This window comes from Hemiscyllium ocellatum, chromosome 32 (assembly GCF_020745735.1).
Source record: "Hemiscyllium ocellatum isolate sHemOce1 chromosome 32, sHemOce1.pat.X.cur, whole genome shotgun sequence".
Taxonomy (NCBI): Eukaryota; Metazoa; Chordata; class Chondrichthyes; order Orectolobiformes; family Hemiscylliidae; genus Hemiscyllium; species Hemiscyllium ocellatum.
Window position 1 is genome coordinate 8,059,021 of NC_083432.1, and position 16,095 is coordinate 8,075,115.

The following is a 16,095-nucleotide window of genomic DNA, read 5'->3' on the forward strand; positions in this document are numbered from 1 at the left end:
GCAGGATACAGCGACAGATGCAGGATACAGTGGCAGGTGTGGGATATGATGACAGGTGCAGGATACAGCAACAGGTGCAGGATAGTGACAGGTGTAGGATACAGCGACAGATGCAGGATACAGTGGCAGGTGTAGATACGGTGACAGGTGTAGGATATAGAGACAGGTGTAGAATACAATGACAGGTGTAGGACATAGAGACAGTGCAGGATACGGTGGCAGTGTAGTATATAGAGACTGGTGTAGAATACAGTGACAGGTACAGGCTATAGAGACAAGTGCAGAATATGGTAGAAGGTGCAGGATACAGTTCAGGTGTAGATTTAAACAGGTGCCAGACACAGCAAAAGATTCTGTGTAGAAAGTCAGATGAGTGTTGCACACCAGAGATAGGTGTAATACAGTTGTATGTGTAGGATACAGAGACAGCTGCAGATGTAATTGGACTATAACATGGTGTTGTGTGGTTTCTAACGATGTAAGGAAAGGTTGAGATAGAGGGACAAGTGGAACTACAGGAACGGATGCAGGATTGAGGGACGGGTGCACTATAAGAGATAAGTGCAGATACAGGGATCACTGCAGATACAGGTGCAGAATAACAGATAGGCACAGATACAAGGACAGATACAGAATAAGATCTAAATGGAGGTACAGGTGGAGATAGAGAAACAAAACCGTGTTGTACGATACAAAGACTAGTGCAGGATAAGAAATAAATGTAGGCCAGAGACAGGATACAGGGCCAGGTACAAATCTAGATGTAGGTACAGATACAGTGACAGGTATACAATACATGGATAGGTTGAGGAATTGTGCAAGATTCAAAACATTGTTTGGTTAAAGGGATTGCATTGTTGGGGATCTCCACATTGTTACTGAGTCTTGTTCTACTGCACTTTTCCTTCTCTGTTTCATTCACTACATCATCTGCTTCTTCCATCTGTTTTCTTTGCTCTGGCGTCGCTCTCAGTCTCTGCAGCAGAGGAGAGGTTCTGGGACTTCCTGGTAACTACCTGAAAATGGACACTACAAAAAAACATCAGCCTCAACTTCCAGTCACCCTCAACTTCCAGTCACCCTCTGGGAAACAGCCGTCCCCTTGCTTTCATTCTCCTGCAAACCATAGAGTTCTGTGCATCTCAGAATCCCTATGGTGTGGAAGCAGGCCATTTGGCCCATCGAGTCCACATTGGAAGTTATTGGGCTAGTTATTGGAAGTTATTGGGCTAGTATAGGTTAGGTAGGATTCGGTCGGCGCAACATCGAGGGCCGAAGGGCCTGTACTGCGCTGTATCCTTCTATGTTCTATCACCCATTCGAAGACCATCTGACCAGATTCCACCCCAACATAATCCTGCATTTCCCCATGGCTAGCTTGCACATACCTGGACACTACGGGGCAATTTAGCATGGTCAACCCAACTAACCTGCCATCTTTTGGACTGTGGGAGGATACCCACACATACACAGGGAGAATGTGCAAACTCCACACACATTGTCACCCGAGACTGGAATCGAACCCAGGTCCCTCGTGCTGTGAGCCACAGTGCCACCCTTTCTTGGAGGCAAGCTGCTCAGAAAGTGGCCTCTTGTCTCCACATAAAGACATCTTCATCACAGTGGCAAGCAGCAACGACTTACCAGAGGAACTATCAATTCTTTCCAAGTTTTCTCTATCTCACACAAGCTCCTGAAAGCTGTAGTCAGAGGTTTGACCAAACAGGTAGGCTTTTACTCAAGACCATGTCTGGAACCAGGGCCAGTGACTCACCTGGTACAACTGCCCAGGGAGAGTTCCCCTCCCCTCCCCCAACTCTTTCCTCTTTTGCAGCAACAATGTTCTCTTTTTCCTGGTGAAGGGTTAAGACCCAACAGTGCTGCCTGCCAGGGATATTCCCTGATGCTGCAGCCATCTGAGACAGCACATTATCCATTCCAAGAAAACCGAGTAAATTCTAGAAGTAGATGAATGAGTGACCCTGCATCAGGCCCAGACTTCTTTACCTGAGACATTAACTGTCTGTTTCCACATCAGACCGTGTCTGTGAGCCAGGGGAGCTGTTTGTGAGATGCCTGGACAGCTGCAATCAGATATGATTCAGTTGTCGACATCTCTTCCCATTGGAAAAGGGCAGTTTTGTGAAGATTAACTGCATTCCCAGGAAACCTCAAAACCCTCACCCCAGAGCTTCCCTCCTTCTTTGCTTGTACTTTAGAGTCTAAATGAGCAAGTTAACTTTTTTAAAAACTGAGTTTAAGGATGATGATGTATTGTGTGCCACCCTGATTTCATTTATAGAAAGAGAACAGGAAGGAAGAAGCAGTGAATGAAACAGTTGAGAACTGTGTCAGTGATACACCTGCACAAGTGCCTGTTTCAGGTGTGACTGATTCCTGTGAGTTACACACAACCCCGAACCGGGAAACACAGGCAGACAAGACGTGTGAGTGAAACCATCGCAGCCTCTCATCTAGAAGTGTCTCTGTTACTCTATCACAAAGTTGTTCTAAGAGCTGGATTAAGTTTTGGGAGTGTTCTGTCAATTATCCACAGCCAGCAGTATTCTGAGTGGAATTTGGTCGGTTTTGATTCCATATCTGGGCAGTATCCACAGGGAAGATTAGATCCGAGCCACGTGCTGAAGAGAAGTAGTCACATTAAAGTTATACACGGAGAGTCCAAACACAACTGTCTCCAGAAACAACAAATGGAGCCGCGTGGAGACCCCTGGATGATAGAGAGAATCTGAGAATCAAACCTGCATAGGAGAATAGCTCCTGCAGCCTGGGAGGGTGTGGAATCTGAGGGTGTTGTGTCAGGGTTGGTGGGTTGTCAGGCTTTTGTTGGTTTTGGGGAGGGGCAGGGTCTGGGCTGCGCTGTTTGTGCTTGTTATTTCTCAGGGTGGTGATTGGGTGATTGTTTCTCATCTGCATACAAAATGGTTTCTCCTACCTGGTGCATGACACTGACACAACTGTCCTCCTCTCTCCAGATTGAATCTCACAAGCTGACTTTCCGTGAAACAGCCAAATCTCGCACAGATCACGGTGCAGAAATCGTCTACAAGTCCCCCACCGTCTCCAACGAGGGCTCCCCACGCCGTCTCAGTAATGTCTCCTCCACCAGCAGCATCAACATGGTGGAGTCGCCACAGCTTGCTACTCTCGCTGACCAGGTCTCAGCCTCTCTGGCTAAACAGGGTTTGTGACTGTTACTTGAAAGGCTCCCCTTCCTCCACAGCAGTTTGCAGGTGTCTAACATGAACTGGTGTTGGACCATCCTGAGCCCTCTCTATCTTGCTCCTTCCACTGTCCTCTGAAACATTCAGTCCAGCTGTGTCAAAATTATCTGGCCATTTACAGACAGTGGTGCTTTGTTGTATTTTGTATGCCCTTGCACGCACAGTGTGTTAAACTCCTGATCTGCGATCCTTTAGGCTTTGTGAGAAGACTAGCACTCGAGATGTGGTTTGTCCCTTTATTTAAAGTTTTGGGGGTCCAAGCAATCACTAGAAGCAAGTGGACAAGTGCAAAAATAAATTTAATATATGAATAGAATTTTGTTTCTTCTTTCAAGTGGCTGAAGTTCAGAGGGGTGGAGGTTGTTCTGCAATTGCGTGAAGTATTGGTTAAACCATAAGTAACCCCTCAGTTCTGAACACTGTATCACAGGAAGGAGATAGTGTCCCCTGAGAGAGTGCATTGGCTCCTCCACCAAATTGCTATCGAGGTTAAAATGGCTGTGTAAAGTGAGATTCTGTTACCTGGATGAGGATTCTATTCCCTTGAATGTAGAAGCTAAAGTGGTGTTTAACTGATGTTTAAGTTGACTGTAGGAGTTGAGAGAGAAAGTATTTGTTCTGGTGGGAACTGGGGAATGAAGGGGCTGAAGCTCAAAGTGGTCAGGAATGGAAACAGGGAACTCTCTTCCACCAAAAGCTTTTAAAATTGGTGTCAACAGATAATTTCAAATTCTGAGATTGTTAGACATGGTTTTATCAAGGCAGAGTGTCAAGGGTGATGTAACCAAGATGGGTAAATGAAGTTAGGGTATAGCCCAGCATTGAGCAGCTTGGATGGTGGAGTCACTGGAAGGCTGCCTGTCTCTTGGTATTCCCTGTTGTGTTCTTTCTGGTAGTGATTGCATTCAGCCTTATCCGATGGGGGACACAATGCTGGACAGTTTCCCCCCCTGGGTTGTGAGCATTGTGGACAAGAGCCCAACTCCCTTCCAAATGGCTGAGTGGAGCATACTTTGGGATGTGACCCAAAGTCTGACTTCTCAAGGTCAATAACCCGGAGAGGTTTGCTCAAAGTGAGTTGTTTTTTTCTGAATGGCATTTAGTATTTTCCATTTTCTGTATTTTGTGTGGGGAAGAGCTTCCTGAAATCACCCCTGGACAGCATGACTCGAATTTAATATTCTGCCCATTGTTCCTACCAGAGAAATCAGTTTGTTGTCCTGCCTGTCAAGTCTTTAGATTATATTAAATGTTTTGTTAAGTGGCCTTCAATTTTCTCTGGTCAAAGGACTACAAGCCTGGTGAATGCAGCCTGTCCTCATATGTTTTCCACATTCAGCCCAGGCCTAATTCTGGCAACACTGATCAATTAAGGAGCATGTGGGGAATGACAGACTGTTCACTGGAGAACCTCATATCTTTTACTGATCAAATTCAGTGCAGTGCTACAGAGACACAGCAGCCAGACAGGCCCAGACACCCCCTCCGCACATTGTCCAGACAGGCCCAGACACCCCCTCCGCACATTGTCCAGACAGGCCCATACACCCCCACCCCCACCCAGTCCAGACAGGCCCAGACACCCCCCACCCACCCTGTCCAGACAGATCCAGACACCCTCTCCTCCACCCTGTCCAGACAGGATCAGATACCCACACCCCACCCTGTCCAGGCAGCCCCAGACACCCCCACCTCAACCCTGTCCAGACAGGCCTAGACACTCCCACCCCCATCCTGTCCAGACAGGTACAGATACCCCCACCCACACCCTGCACAGACAGACTCAGATACACTCCACTCCACCCTGTCCAGACAGGCTCAGACATCCCCACCCCAACTCTTTCCAGACAGACTCAGATAGCCCCTCTACCCAACCTATCCAGACAGGCCCAGGACACACCCACCCTGTCCAGACTGGCTCAGACACCCCTTCCCCCACCCTGTTCAGACAGGCCCAGACACCCTGTTCCCCACCCTATCCAGATAGGCCCAGATACTCCCACCCCCACTCTGTCCACACCCCCACCCTGTCCAGACAGGCCCAGACAGGTCTGAGATAACCCCCACCCACACCCTGTCCAGACAGGCCCAGATAACACCCTCCCCACCCTGTCCAGATAGGCTCAGATACCCCCACCCACACCCTGCACAGACAGGCCTAGGACACCCCCACCCTGTCCAGACAGGCTCAGATACCCCCTTCCCCACCCTGTCTAGGCAGGCACAGATATCCCTCCCCCCCCACCCTGTCCAGACAGGCACAGATACCCCCACCCATCCTGTCCAGACAGGTACAGATACCCCTTCTTCCCACCCTATCCAGACAGGCTCAGATACCCCCTCTACCAACATATCCAGACAGGCCCAGGACACACCCACCCTGACCAGACAGGCTCAGATACCACCTCCCCCACCCTCTCCAGACTGGCCCAGACAGGTCTGAGATAACCCCTTCCCCCACCCTGTCCAGACAGGTTCAGACACCCCCACCCACACCCTGTCCAGACAGGCCTAGGACACCTCCACACTGTCCAGACAGGCCCCGACACCCCACCCCCACCCTGTCCACTTAGGCCCAGACACTCCCACGCCAACCCTGTCCTGACAGGCACAGATACCCCCTTCCCCCCACCCTGTCCAGACAGGCTCAGATAACCCCACCCCCACTCTGTCCAGACAGGCTCATATAACCCCCCCCCCCACCCTGTCCAGACAGGCTCAGATATCCCCTCCCCCCACCCTGTCCAGACAGGCTCAGATACCCCCACCCTATCCAGACAGGCTCAGATAACCCGTCCCAGACAGGCTCAGACTCCCACTCCCCCTTCTCTCCAGAACAGCTCAACACCCCCTCCCGGACTCTCCAGACCGGGCCAGACACCCCTTCCCGCGACTCTCCAGACCAGCCCAGGAACCTTTTCTCCCAACAGTTTATCTGGCACCCACTGAGCACTGACCTGTTCACTATGATTGATGTTATCTGGTGTGTGCTTCTCAGCCTGTGTTTCAGACACAGTCTGAATCGATACTGCTTGAGTTGAGGCTGTGTTACAATCCATGAGGTTGGTGCTGGAACGTAATGCACTTCGTATCTCATTGAATTTCACTGGTCAAAGGGTCAACGGTCAAACAAGTGTGGGTCTGAACACAGGGTGTCAAAAGCATTCTCCCCGTGTCTACATGGGTTTCCTCTGGGTGCTCCGGTTTCCTCCCGCAGTCCAAAGATGTGCAGGTCAGGTGAATTGTCCATGGTAAATTGCCCGTAGTGTTAGGTGTAGGGGTATGGGTAGGTTGCACTTCAGCGGGTTGGTGTGGACTTGTTGGGCCGAAGGACCTGTTTCCACACTGTAAGTAATCCAATCTAATCTAATTAATTAACTCCTCATTTACTTAAAATTAAATGCCCTCACCACAATTTGGGTCAGGGAAGGGAGTGAGCACAACATTGCTCTCCACAAAACAATTAGAGCATCACAGATAGCCTGGTCGAGATTCATCTCAACCTGAGGCTTCTCAGAGTGAAAAGATACAAAATATCACGGAGTGATTTAATTTAAACTTTGCAAAATCCTCATTGACATCTCCTTAATCCTGGCTAAATTAACCCGTTCAACCCAAGATGGGTGCGACCACCAGAACTCATTGATTAAACTCTTGGCTAGGGCCATTTCAGAGGCCAGTCAAGAGTAAATAATATTGCTATGGGTCTGGAGTCACATGTAGGTCAGACCAGGTAAGGACAGGCAGATTCCCCTCCCTAAAGGATATGAATGAACCACTTAAGGTTTTTTGACAATCAATGATGGTTTCATGGTTGCCATCACTGAGACTAGCTCTGTATTCCACCTTTTATTCATTATTAAATTGAAATTTCACCCACTGCCATCATGAGATTTGAATCCATTCCCCATAGCGATTTGTTATCACTACATCACTGCCTACTCAACATTGATGTCAGAATATCGAAAGGTTCAGTGAAAGTTATGGGCTGTTTGAATTTCTCGTAGTGATTTCATTACAATACCTAAACTCCTTGATTAGATTCCAGTCTGTACCCCACCCAAAAATCTTATTAATATTCTAGTGTGTAACTCATATCAGGGTATCAGTTATTCTACATAACCCACCTACCACCACCCTGTGCCCTCAATATGACTCATATTGTGCACATACTAGTCTTTCATTTACTGTGTTACAGAAGATTTTTTTGTAACTGCATGATATTCTCTCAGCAAATCCTTTATGGTAAGGGTATACCCTGAGCAGGTTCAAGTTGTACTATCTATTTCAGGAGGGCAGTTTAAGAATGTGCTTTTTAGCTGTTGTAACCTTAGTTCAGATTAAACATCGCTTTAACCTGGCTGTGAACTTCACTCTCCAGTGACCTCTCTACAGTGACCCTCACTCTCCAAAGACCACTTTCTCTCCAGTGACTCCTCTCTCTGCAGTGACCTCTTTCTCTCCAGTGACTCCTCTCTCTCCAGTGACTCCTCTCTCTCCAGTGACTCCTCTCTCTCCAGTGACTCCTCTCTCTGCAGTGACCTCTCTCTCTCCAGTGACTCCTCTCTCTCCAGTGACTCCTCTCTTTGCAGTGACCTCTCTCTCTACAGTGACTCCTCTCTCTGCAATGACTGCGCTCTCTACAGTGACTTCTCACTCCCCAGTTATCTTTCTCACCAATAAATTCCCTGTCAAGAGATCACACTCTCCAGGGTTATCTCTCTCCAGTGACCTCACTCCGTAGTGATTTTTCTGTCAAGCGAGTTCTCTCTTCAGTGATTATTTGCTGAGACACAAAGTTTAAGAGCAGGAAGGTGATGCTGGAACTGTATACAACATTGGTCAAGCCACAGCTGGAATATAATGTTCCGTTCTGGAATCTATGATAGCACTGCAGTGTGGGGCAGAGGAGCTGCCTGGGCTGGAGAGTTTCAGTGAAGAGAGATTATATAGACTGGGGTTATTTTCCATAGAGTAGAGGAGATTGTGAGGAGACATGATTGAGTTGGATAATATTATGAGAGAGAGAGCCAGTGTAGAAGGGACGGAGGGATCATTGACCAGGGGTAAGGGGCAGGAGGTTTCGAGGGGACATGAAGAAACCTTCTTTTAATCGAGTGGGTGGTGAGAAGCTGGAACTCACGGCCTGTAAGGGTGGCAGAAGCAGAAGCCCTCATAACGTTGAAGCAGTATTTACATATGCATTTGCAATTAATTCCAGGGCATACTTGGCCATGGGCCAAGTACTGGCAATGAGATTAAAGTAGTTAGGTGATTGTTGGTGACCAGCACAGACTGAATAGGCTGAAGGGCCTTTTCCTGTGCAGTCAACCATGATAACTAAGGCCTTTTTCTCCAATGATCCCCCTCTCCAGTGATCCCCTCTCCAATAATCTCTCTCTCCAGTGATCCCCTCTCCAATAATCTCTCTCTCCAATGATCTCTCTCGCTCCAATGATCCCCCTCTCCAATGATCCCCTCTCCAGTGATCCCCTCTCCAATGATCTCTCTCTCTCCAATGATCCCCCTCTCCAATGATCCCCCTCTCCAATGATCCCCCTCTCCAATGATCCCCTCTCCAGTGATCCCTCTCTCCAATGATCTCTCTCCAATGATCCCCTTTCCAATGATCTCCATCTCCAGTGATCACCCTCTCCAATGATCTCTCTGTCCAGTGATCCCCCTCTCCAGTGATCCCCCTCTCCAATGATCTCTCTCTCCAGTGATCTCTCTCTCCAGTGATCCCTCTCTCCAGTGAGTTCTCTCTCTAGTGAGCTGTTCCTCTCTAGTCAACTCACCCTCTCCAATGCTTTCTCTCTCATGCCTTGCTCTCTTTCTCTCTCTCTCTCTCTCACTTTCTCTCTCACTCTTTTCTGTGCACTCTCTATCTCTAGTGATCTTTCTCTTGTGATCTCTCTCTCCAATGATCTCATTCCCATTGATGACAATATAATCTATTTTCAGGATGTTTTTGATAACTGTGAATGAGGACTTCGATGATCAATGCTCTTGAGCGCAGACTAACTGGTGGTCGGTGCCCTTTGCAGTGTGTTGGATTACTGCTGACAGTGAGTGGCCAGGAGAGAGCAGATTGAGTTTTTACAGTAGCACAAATGGACCTCTGTCTGAACAGCTCCTGGTACCTCAGTCACTGATCCCAGGAAAGGGCTTTGAGAGGACCTCTCATTAACTGAGGATGAAGTCTGAGGAAGTGACCAATTAGAACAGAACAGACTGTGGAGCCATTAGACAGACAAGAGATGTGGCCTAGATGGTAATGGGTTGATCAATAGATTGACAGCACAGCCAGACAGTCAGACCAACTGATCCCAAGTGCACATCAGTCAGCTTCCATTGTCATGACCACTTCACACTATTTCTCTCTCCCCTCCATTCCCTTCTCCCGAAGGTATATATCAAGCCTACCCTTCAGTGAGTTCATGTTAATTAATTCAACTACTGCATGTAAAGCCAGCTGCACCCTCTACCCGTTCCTCATTGCTGGTGTCAGGCAATGGGCTATGATGCTGACCCACTGTAACTGTGTTTCAGGGTCTTGGTTGCCACTGCTGGAAGCTATTACTGTGCTCATGTTCAATAAAATGACTGTATTTGATTGTCTTAATATTTGTGAAAAAGCTTTTTCCATGTAGTTTCCAAATTCGGAAATGTGGTGAATATATTGTAATTAGCTGGTAGTGAATGAGCAGAAATAGCCGTGCAATGAGGCAGACTGAGAATTGTAGAAACCTGCACACAGCAGGGACTTTGCTGGACCCCTTGCTTTAGAAAGATCAACCCTTGCTCATGGTCAGTAGTCAACTGCATTCATACCACCTCCAATCAAACAATTAAATAAACTTCTTTAAATCTGAAATTGCTAATCTCCTGGAGCCATTGACAGGAGCTCGTGATTGGCTGGAGTTAGCTGAACACTTTGTGATTGAGACCCTCCCATCAAGTGAGATTAGGAGCAGAAAGATGCTGTTTCTGGAATCTGAATGAAGCCGGGATCACTGAGCAGATACTCATTGTCGTCACTCCTGGTTTGGCCATTCAGCAGAGTTGTGATAGAAACACTAAATGGAGTTTCCTCTTCATTCTGATGAAATTACACCAATAAGGCAAGAGTAGCTGTGAGGAATTTCTGGCCAATCTTGTCTCCAATTTGATCACTAATTCTATGACTTGCAGAATTACACCAATTTACGTATTTTGAGTCAATTGCTGCAACTGACGAATGAATTGATTCATTTTAAGCAAGCAGTGATTAGTCAGTAAGCCATGAACTGCTCTTGTCTTGGTGTCTGGGAGGTATCTGCTTCAGTGAAGGAGCTCCTTGTTCAGCTTTGAACTACCCTGTTAACACCAGCCTGGCTCTACCTGCTGCAAGAAACATGGGACAGGATGATTGAGCAGGACAGATCATTTTGTACCAAGGATCTCCAGAACCTAGTGAGAGTCAGACTGAGAGCAGGATAAAGGCGTCCAAAGTGACTTCCTGTGCTCGCTGTTAACATGGAGTCTTGTAGCAATTTTCAGGCTCTACGTTGCTATAAAAGGGCTGAGGACATGGGAGTAGCAGGGTTTGGAAGAGGTCATTAAACCATCTAAACTGATCTCTTTGAACAGACCTTCTTTCTCATCCTACTGTAGATTTTTTTCTGGGCTCAGGCAGGTTAATGCCGATGAAGGTATGTTTAGTGGCAACTGCACGTTGTTTCTTAAAGCTTGCTCTTTAAGGTGTGAGACACGGTATTTTAATCCCGATGGTAACATCTTTGCTAATGTTCAGTGGCTTTGCTTCGTGTCTGTGATATTCATTGCTGTAACTGTTTTAATCACTGGTTTACATTGATAATCGTTGCTGTAAAAGTAAAAGTTTGGAAATAAAGTCTGTGTAACAATTGCTGCGGCTTCCTGTCTTATTAACTTCTTCTTTGTGAATGAACCCAATCAAGAGTTTTGAGTTTGCTTCTGTTTTAGAAGACTTCTCCAGTAAGCATTGGAGAGATACCAAAGAGAGATGCGGCGCTCATCAACAGTAGGCAGCCAGAGGTTTGGAGTCAGAAGCAGGTATTCTTCTTGATTGAGCTGTTGTACGGTCACATTCTAACTCACACAAAGTCCCATTCACCCAACATTCTGGATTTGTTGGTCTCCACTGATTCCTGGTCCAGCAAAGCTTTGATATTAAAATTTTCTTCCTTGTTTCCAAATTCTTCTCAATCTCTGTAACCTTCTTTAGCTTCACATCCCCCAAGGCTCCTGTGCCGCAACAGTTCTAGACTCTTGAGTATGAGAACATAGAATGTTACAGCGCAGTATAGATCCTTCCACCCTCGATGTTGTGCTGACCTGTGAAATTAATCTGATGCTCATCTAACCTACACCATTCCATTATTATCCATATGTTTGTCCAATGCCCATTTAAATGCCCTACTGTTGCAGGCAGGCCATTCCATGCCCATACTACTCTCTGAGGAGAAAGTGAGGACTACAGATGCTGGAGATCAGAGCTGAAAATGTGTTGCTGGAAAAGCACAGCAGGTCAGGCAGCATCAAAGGAGCAGGCAGACCATTCCTGAAGGGCTCATGCCCGAAACATCGATTCTCCTGCTCCTTAGATGCTGCCTGACCTGCTGCACTTTTCCAGCAACACATTTTTACCCCTACTACTCTCTGAGCAAAAAAACTACCTCTGATATCTGTCCTAAGTCTATCACCCCTCAATTTAAAGCTATGTCCCCTTGTGATAGCCTTCACCATCCAAGGAAAAAGGCTCTCACTGTCCACCCTAATTAACCCTCTGATTATCTCGATGTTAATCACTCCACTATGAGTGGCCGTGCCTACATTACCTGGTATTCTGAGCTCTGGCATTCCCTCCCTACATCTCTCTTTGCCTCACTCTCTTCAAGATGCTGTTTCAAAATGACTTCATTGAGCAAACTTTTGATAATAAGACCTCCTTCCATGGTTCAGCATGAACTAATGTTTGCAACGGTGGAGCATTTTGCAACATTAAAGGCAGTATATGAATTCAGGTTGCTGTTGTTGATCAGAAAGTTAAAAATCACACAACACCAAGTTATATCTAACAGGTTTATTTGGAAGTACAAGCTTTTGGAGCACTGCTCCTTCATTAGGAACTGTGGAGCAGGATTATAAGACACAGAATTTATAGTAAAAGATCAAAATGTCATACAACTGATGTCATACAATTGAATGAACCTAGATTGCTGTTAAGTCATTTAGACTCTAAATCACTTAGAGTGAGGATGTAAGTTTCAATTAATTGATATGTAAATCCCAGAACTCCTTTCAAGTCACAGTTCTGAGATAATTTAAGGGATTGGCTTATGGGGAGTCACTGAGTAGACAGGGATTATATTCATTGGAATTTAGAAGAATGAGGGGGAGATCTTATGGAAACATAAAATTATGAAGGGAACAGATAAGATAGAAGTAGACAGGATGTTTCCACTGGCTGGTGAAACTAGGACAAGAAGGCTTGCAAGAGTTGGTGCAGCTTTAAACCTGCTCTGCCTCAGAAGGCAGTGTAATTGAATATTCTTAAAACACAGATGTACAGGTTCTTGTGAGGCAGGAGAGTCAGGGGTTATCACAGCTCGATGGAAATGTGGAATTTAAAACACAAACCAATCAGCCACGATCTTACTGAATGTGGAGCAGGCTTGAGGGGCTGAACGATCTTTGTCTGTTTACAGTAGGTCAGTCAGAGATATGATGTTTAGATCCTACAGGGGTCTTTGCTGAGATGTCAACATTTCACAATTTGTATTAATGACTTAGATTAGGGAAGCAAAGACAGTATGGGTAGATTCATAGACAGCATCAAGATAGATAGGAAAGCATGTTGTAAAAACAAATCAAGAGTTTGTTACTGTCTCAGCAAGGTGTTACTGAAGTGTTAGTCAGAGAGCAGTTTGGATCCAGTGACCATAACTCTCTTCGTTTTAACCTAGTTATGAATAAAGATAGGATAAGTCCACAGGTTATGTTCTGAACTGGAGCAGGGCCAATTTTGGGGCCATTGGGCAGGATCTAGCAGACGTCAATTGGGTGAGTCTGTTTGAAGGAAAAGGAACAACTGGCTAATGGAAAGCTTTGAAAAGTGTGATATCAAGAGTCCAGGGACAGTATGTCCCTGTAAAGGTGAAGGGAAAAGCTGGCAGGTGTAGGATCTCTGGCTGACGAGAGATATTGAGGCTCTGGTCAGGAATGGGAAGAAAGCATGCATTGGGTTTAAGTGTCAGGCTCAAGTAAATCCCTAGATGACTATAAAAAGTGTAGCAGCACACTTAGGCAAGAAATCAGGAAGCAAAAAGAAGGTATGATAGGTTAAAGATAATCCCAAGAGGTTCTAACGCTGAATAAAGAGTAAAAGGGAGGCTAGGGAGAGAATAGGTCCCCCTTGAAGATCAGAATGGAGCCACAAGAGATGGGGAAGATTTTTAATAATATTTATCCTACATGTTTACTAAGGAGAGAATCATGGATGCTAAGGAAATAAGAAAAATAAATGGGGATGTTTTGGATAGCATATATATTACCAGAGAGGAGGCGTTTGCAACCTTAAAGCCCATTAAAGTGGATAAATCCCCTCAGCCTGATCAAGTCCATCCTCAGACATTGTGGGAAGCTCAGAAAGAAATTCCAGAGGCTCTTGCAGAGATTTTTGCTTCACCTTTAGCCACTAGTGAAGTTCTGGAAGACTGGAGGGTGGCTAATGTTGTTCCATTGTTTAAGAAAGGTAGCAAAGACAAGCCAGGGAATTACAAGCCAGTGAGCCTGTCATCAGTGGTAGGCAAGTTGTTGGAGAGGATACTCTGAGGGACAGAATCAACTAACATTTGGATAGTCAAGGTCTGATTAGGGATAGTCAGCATGGATTTATGCACGGGAAGTCATGTCTGACAAATCTTTTTGAGGTTTTCGAAGAGGTAACCAAGAGAATAAATGAGGGTAGGGCAGTGGTTGGACGATAGTAAGATGTTATCTGGATGGACTTTTGTAAGGCCTTTGACAGGGTTCTGCACGGCAGGCCAATCAGGAAGTTTAGGTCGTACGGGATCCAGGGAGACAGAATTCATTGGATTCAAAATTGGCTCAATGGTAAGGGACCAGTGTCCCAGAGGGGATCACTGTCCCAGCAGGGAGTCACTGTCCCAGCCAGGGAGTCACTGTACCAGCCAGGGGTCACAGTCCCAGCTAGGGGGTCACTGTCCCAGCCAGGGGTCACTGTCCCAGCCAGGGGGTCACTGTCCCAGCCAGGGGTCACTGTCCCAGCAGGGAATCACTGTCCCAGCCAGGGGTCACTGTCCAAGCAGGGAGTCACTATCCTAGCAGGAGTCACTGTCCCAGCCAGGGGTCACTGTCCCAGCCAGGGGCCATTATCCAGCAGGGGGCCACTGTTCCAGCCAGCGGTCACTGTCCCAGCCAGGGGTCACTGTCCCAGCCAGGGGCCACTGTTCCAGCCAGGGGTCACAGTCCTAGCAGGGAGTCACTATCCTAGTAGGGAGTTACTGTCCCAGCCCAGGGGGTCACTGCCCCAGCAAGGAGTCACAGTCCCAGCCAATGGTCACTGTCCCAGCAGGGGATAACTGTCCCAGCCAGGGGGTCACTGTCCCAGCCAGGGGGTCACTGTCCCAGCCAGGGGTCACTGTCCCAGCAGGGAATCACTGTCCCAGCCAGGGCTCACTGTCCAAGCAGGGAGTCACTATCCTAGCAGGAGTCACTGTCCCAGCCAGGGGATTACTTTCCCAGCCAGGGAGTCACTGTCCCAGCCAGGCGTCACTGTCCCAGCCAGGCGTCACTGTCCCAGCCAGGGGTCACTGTCCCAGCAGGAGGCCACTGTTCCAGCCAGGGGGTCACTGTCCCAGCCAGGGCGTCACTGTCCCAGAAGGGTGCCACTGTTCCAGCCAGGGGATCACTGTCCAAGCAGGGAGTCACTATCCTAGCAGGAGTCACTGTACCAGCCAGGGCCCACTGTTCCAGCCAGGGGTCACAGTCCTAGCAGGGAGTCACCGTCCCAGCCATGGGATCACTGTCCCAGCCATGGGATCACTGTCCCAGCCAGGGGATCATTGTCCAAGCAGGGAGTCACTATCCTAGCAGGAGTCACTGTACCAGCCAGGGGTCACTGTCCCAGCCAGGGCCCACTGTTCCAGCCAGGGGTCACTGTCCCAGCAGGAGGCCACTGTTCCAGCCAGGGGGTCACTGTACCAGCCAGGGGTCACTGTCCCAGCCAGGGCCCACTGTTCCAGCCAGGGGTCACAGTCCTAGCAGGGAGTCACCGTCCCAGCCACGGGATCACTGTCCCAGCCAGGGGACACTGTTCCATCCAGGATCACTGTCCCAGCAGGGAGTCACTGTCCCAGCAGGGGTCCACTTCCAGCCAGGGGTCCACTTCCAGCCAGGGGTCACTGTCCCAGCAGGGAGTCACTGTCCCAGCTGGGGGTCACTGTCCCAGCCGGGGGTCACTGTCCCAGCCGGGGATAACTGTCCCAGCCGGGGGTCACTGTCCCAGCAGGGAGTCACTATACCAGCCAGTGGTCACTGTCCCAGCCAGGGATCACTATCCCAGCCAGGGGCCACTGTTCCAGCCAGAGGTCACTGTCCTAGCAGGCAGTCACTGTCCCAGCCAGGGGTCACTGTCCCAATCAGGGCATCACTGTCCCAGTCAGGGGGTCACTATCCCAGCAGGAGGCCACTGTTCCAGCCCGGGGTCACTGTCCCATCAGGGAGTCACTGTTCCAGCCAGGCGGCACTATCTTAGCAGGGAGTTATTGTCCCAGCAGGGCCTCACTGTTCCAGCCAGGTGTCA

General features: G+C 48.0%; 1 protein-coding gene across 5 annotated transcripts in view; it reads left to right on the plus strand.

Moving 5' to 3' along the window:
• maptb (microtubule-associated protein tau b) overlaps positions 1-11,154 on the plus strand; it is a 91,636-nt gene extending 80,482 nt beyond the window's left edge. For 4 of the 5 annotated variants that reach the window (XM_060849062.1, XM_060849064.1, XM_060849063.1 and 1 more), the window contains one exon: positions 2,997-11,154. In XM_060849062.1, coding sequence (XP_060705045.1) covers positions 2,997-3,212 — 216 coding nt within the window. In that variant the 3' untranslated portion in view covers positions 3,213-11,154. Of the gene's footprint in view, positions 1-2,302; positions 2,448-2,996 lie in introns of all 5 variants that reach the window. The other variant, XM_060849067.1, reaches the window with a different exon arrangement.
• Positions 11,155-16,095: the final 4,941 nt, after the last annotated feature.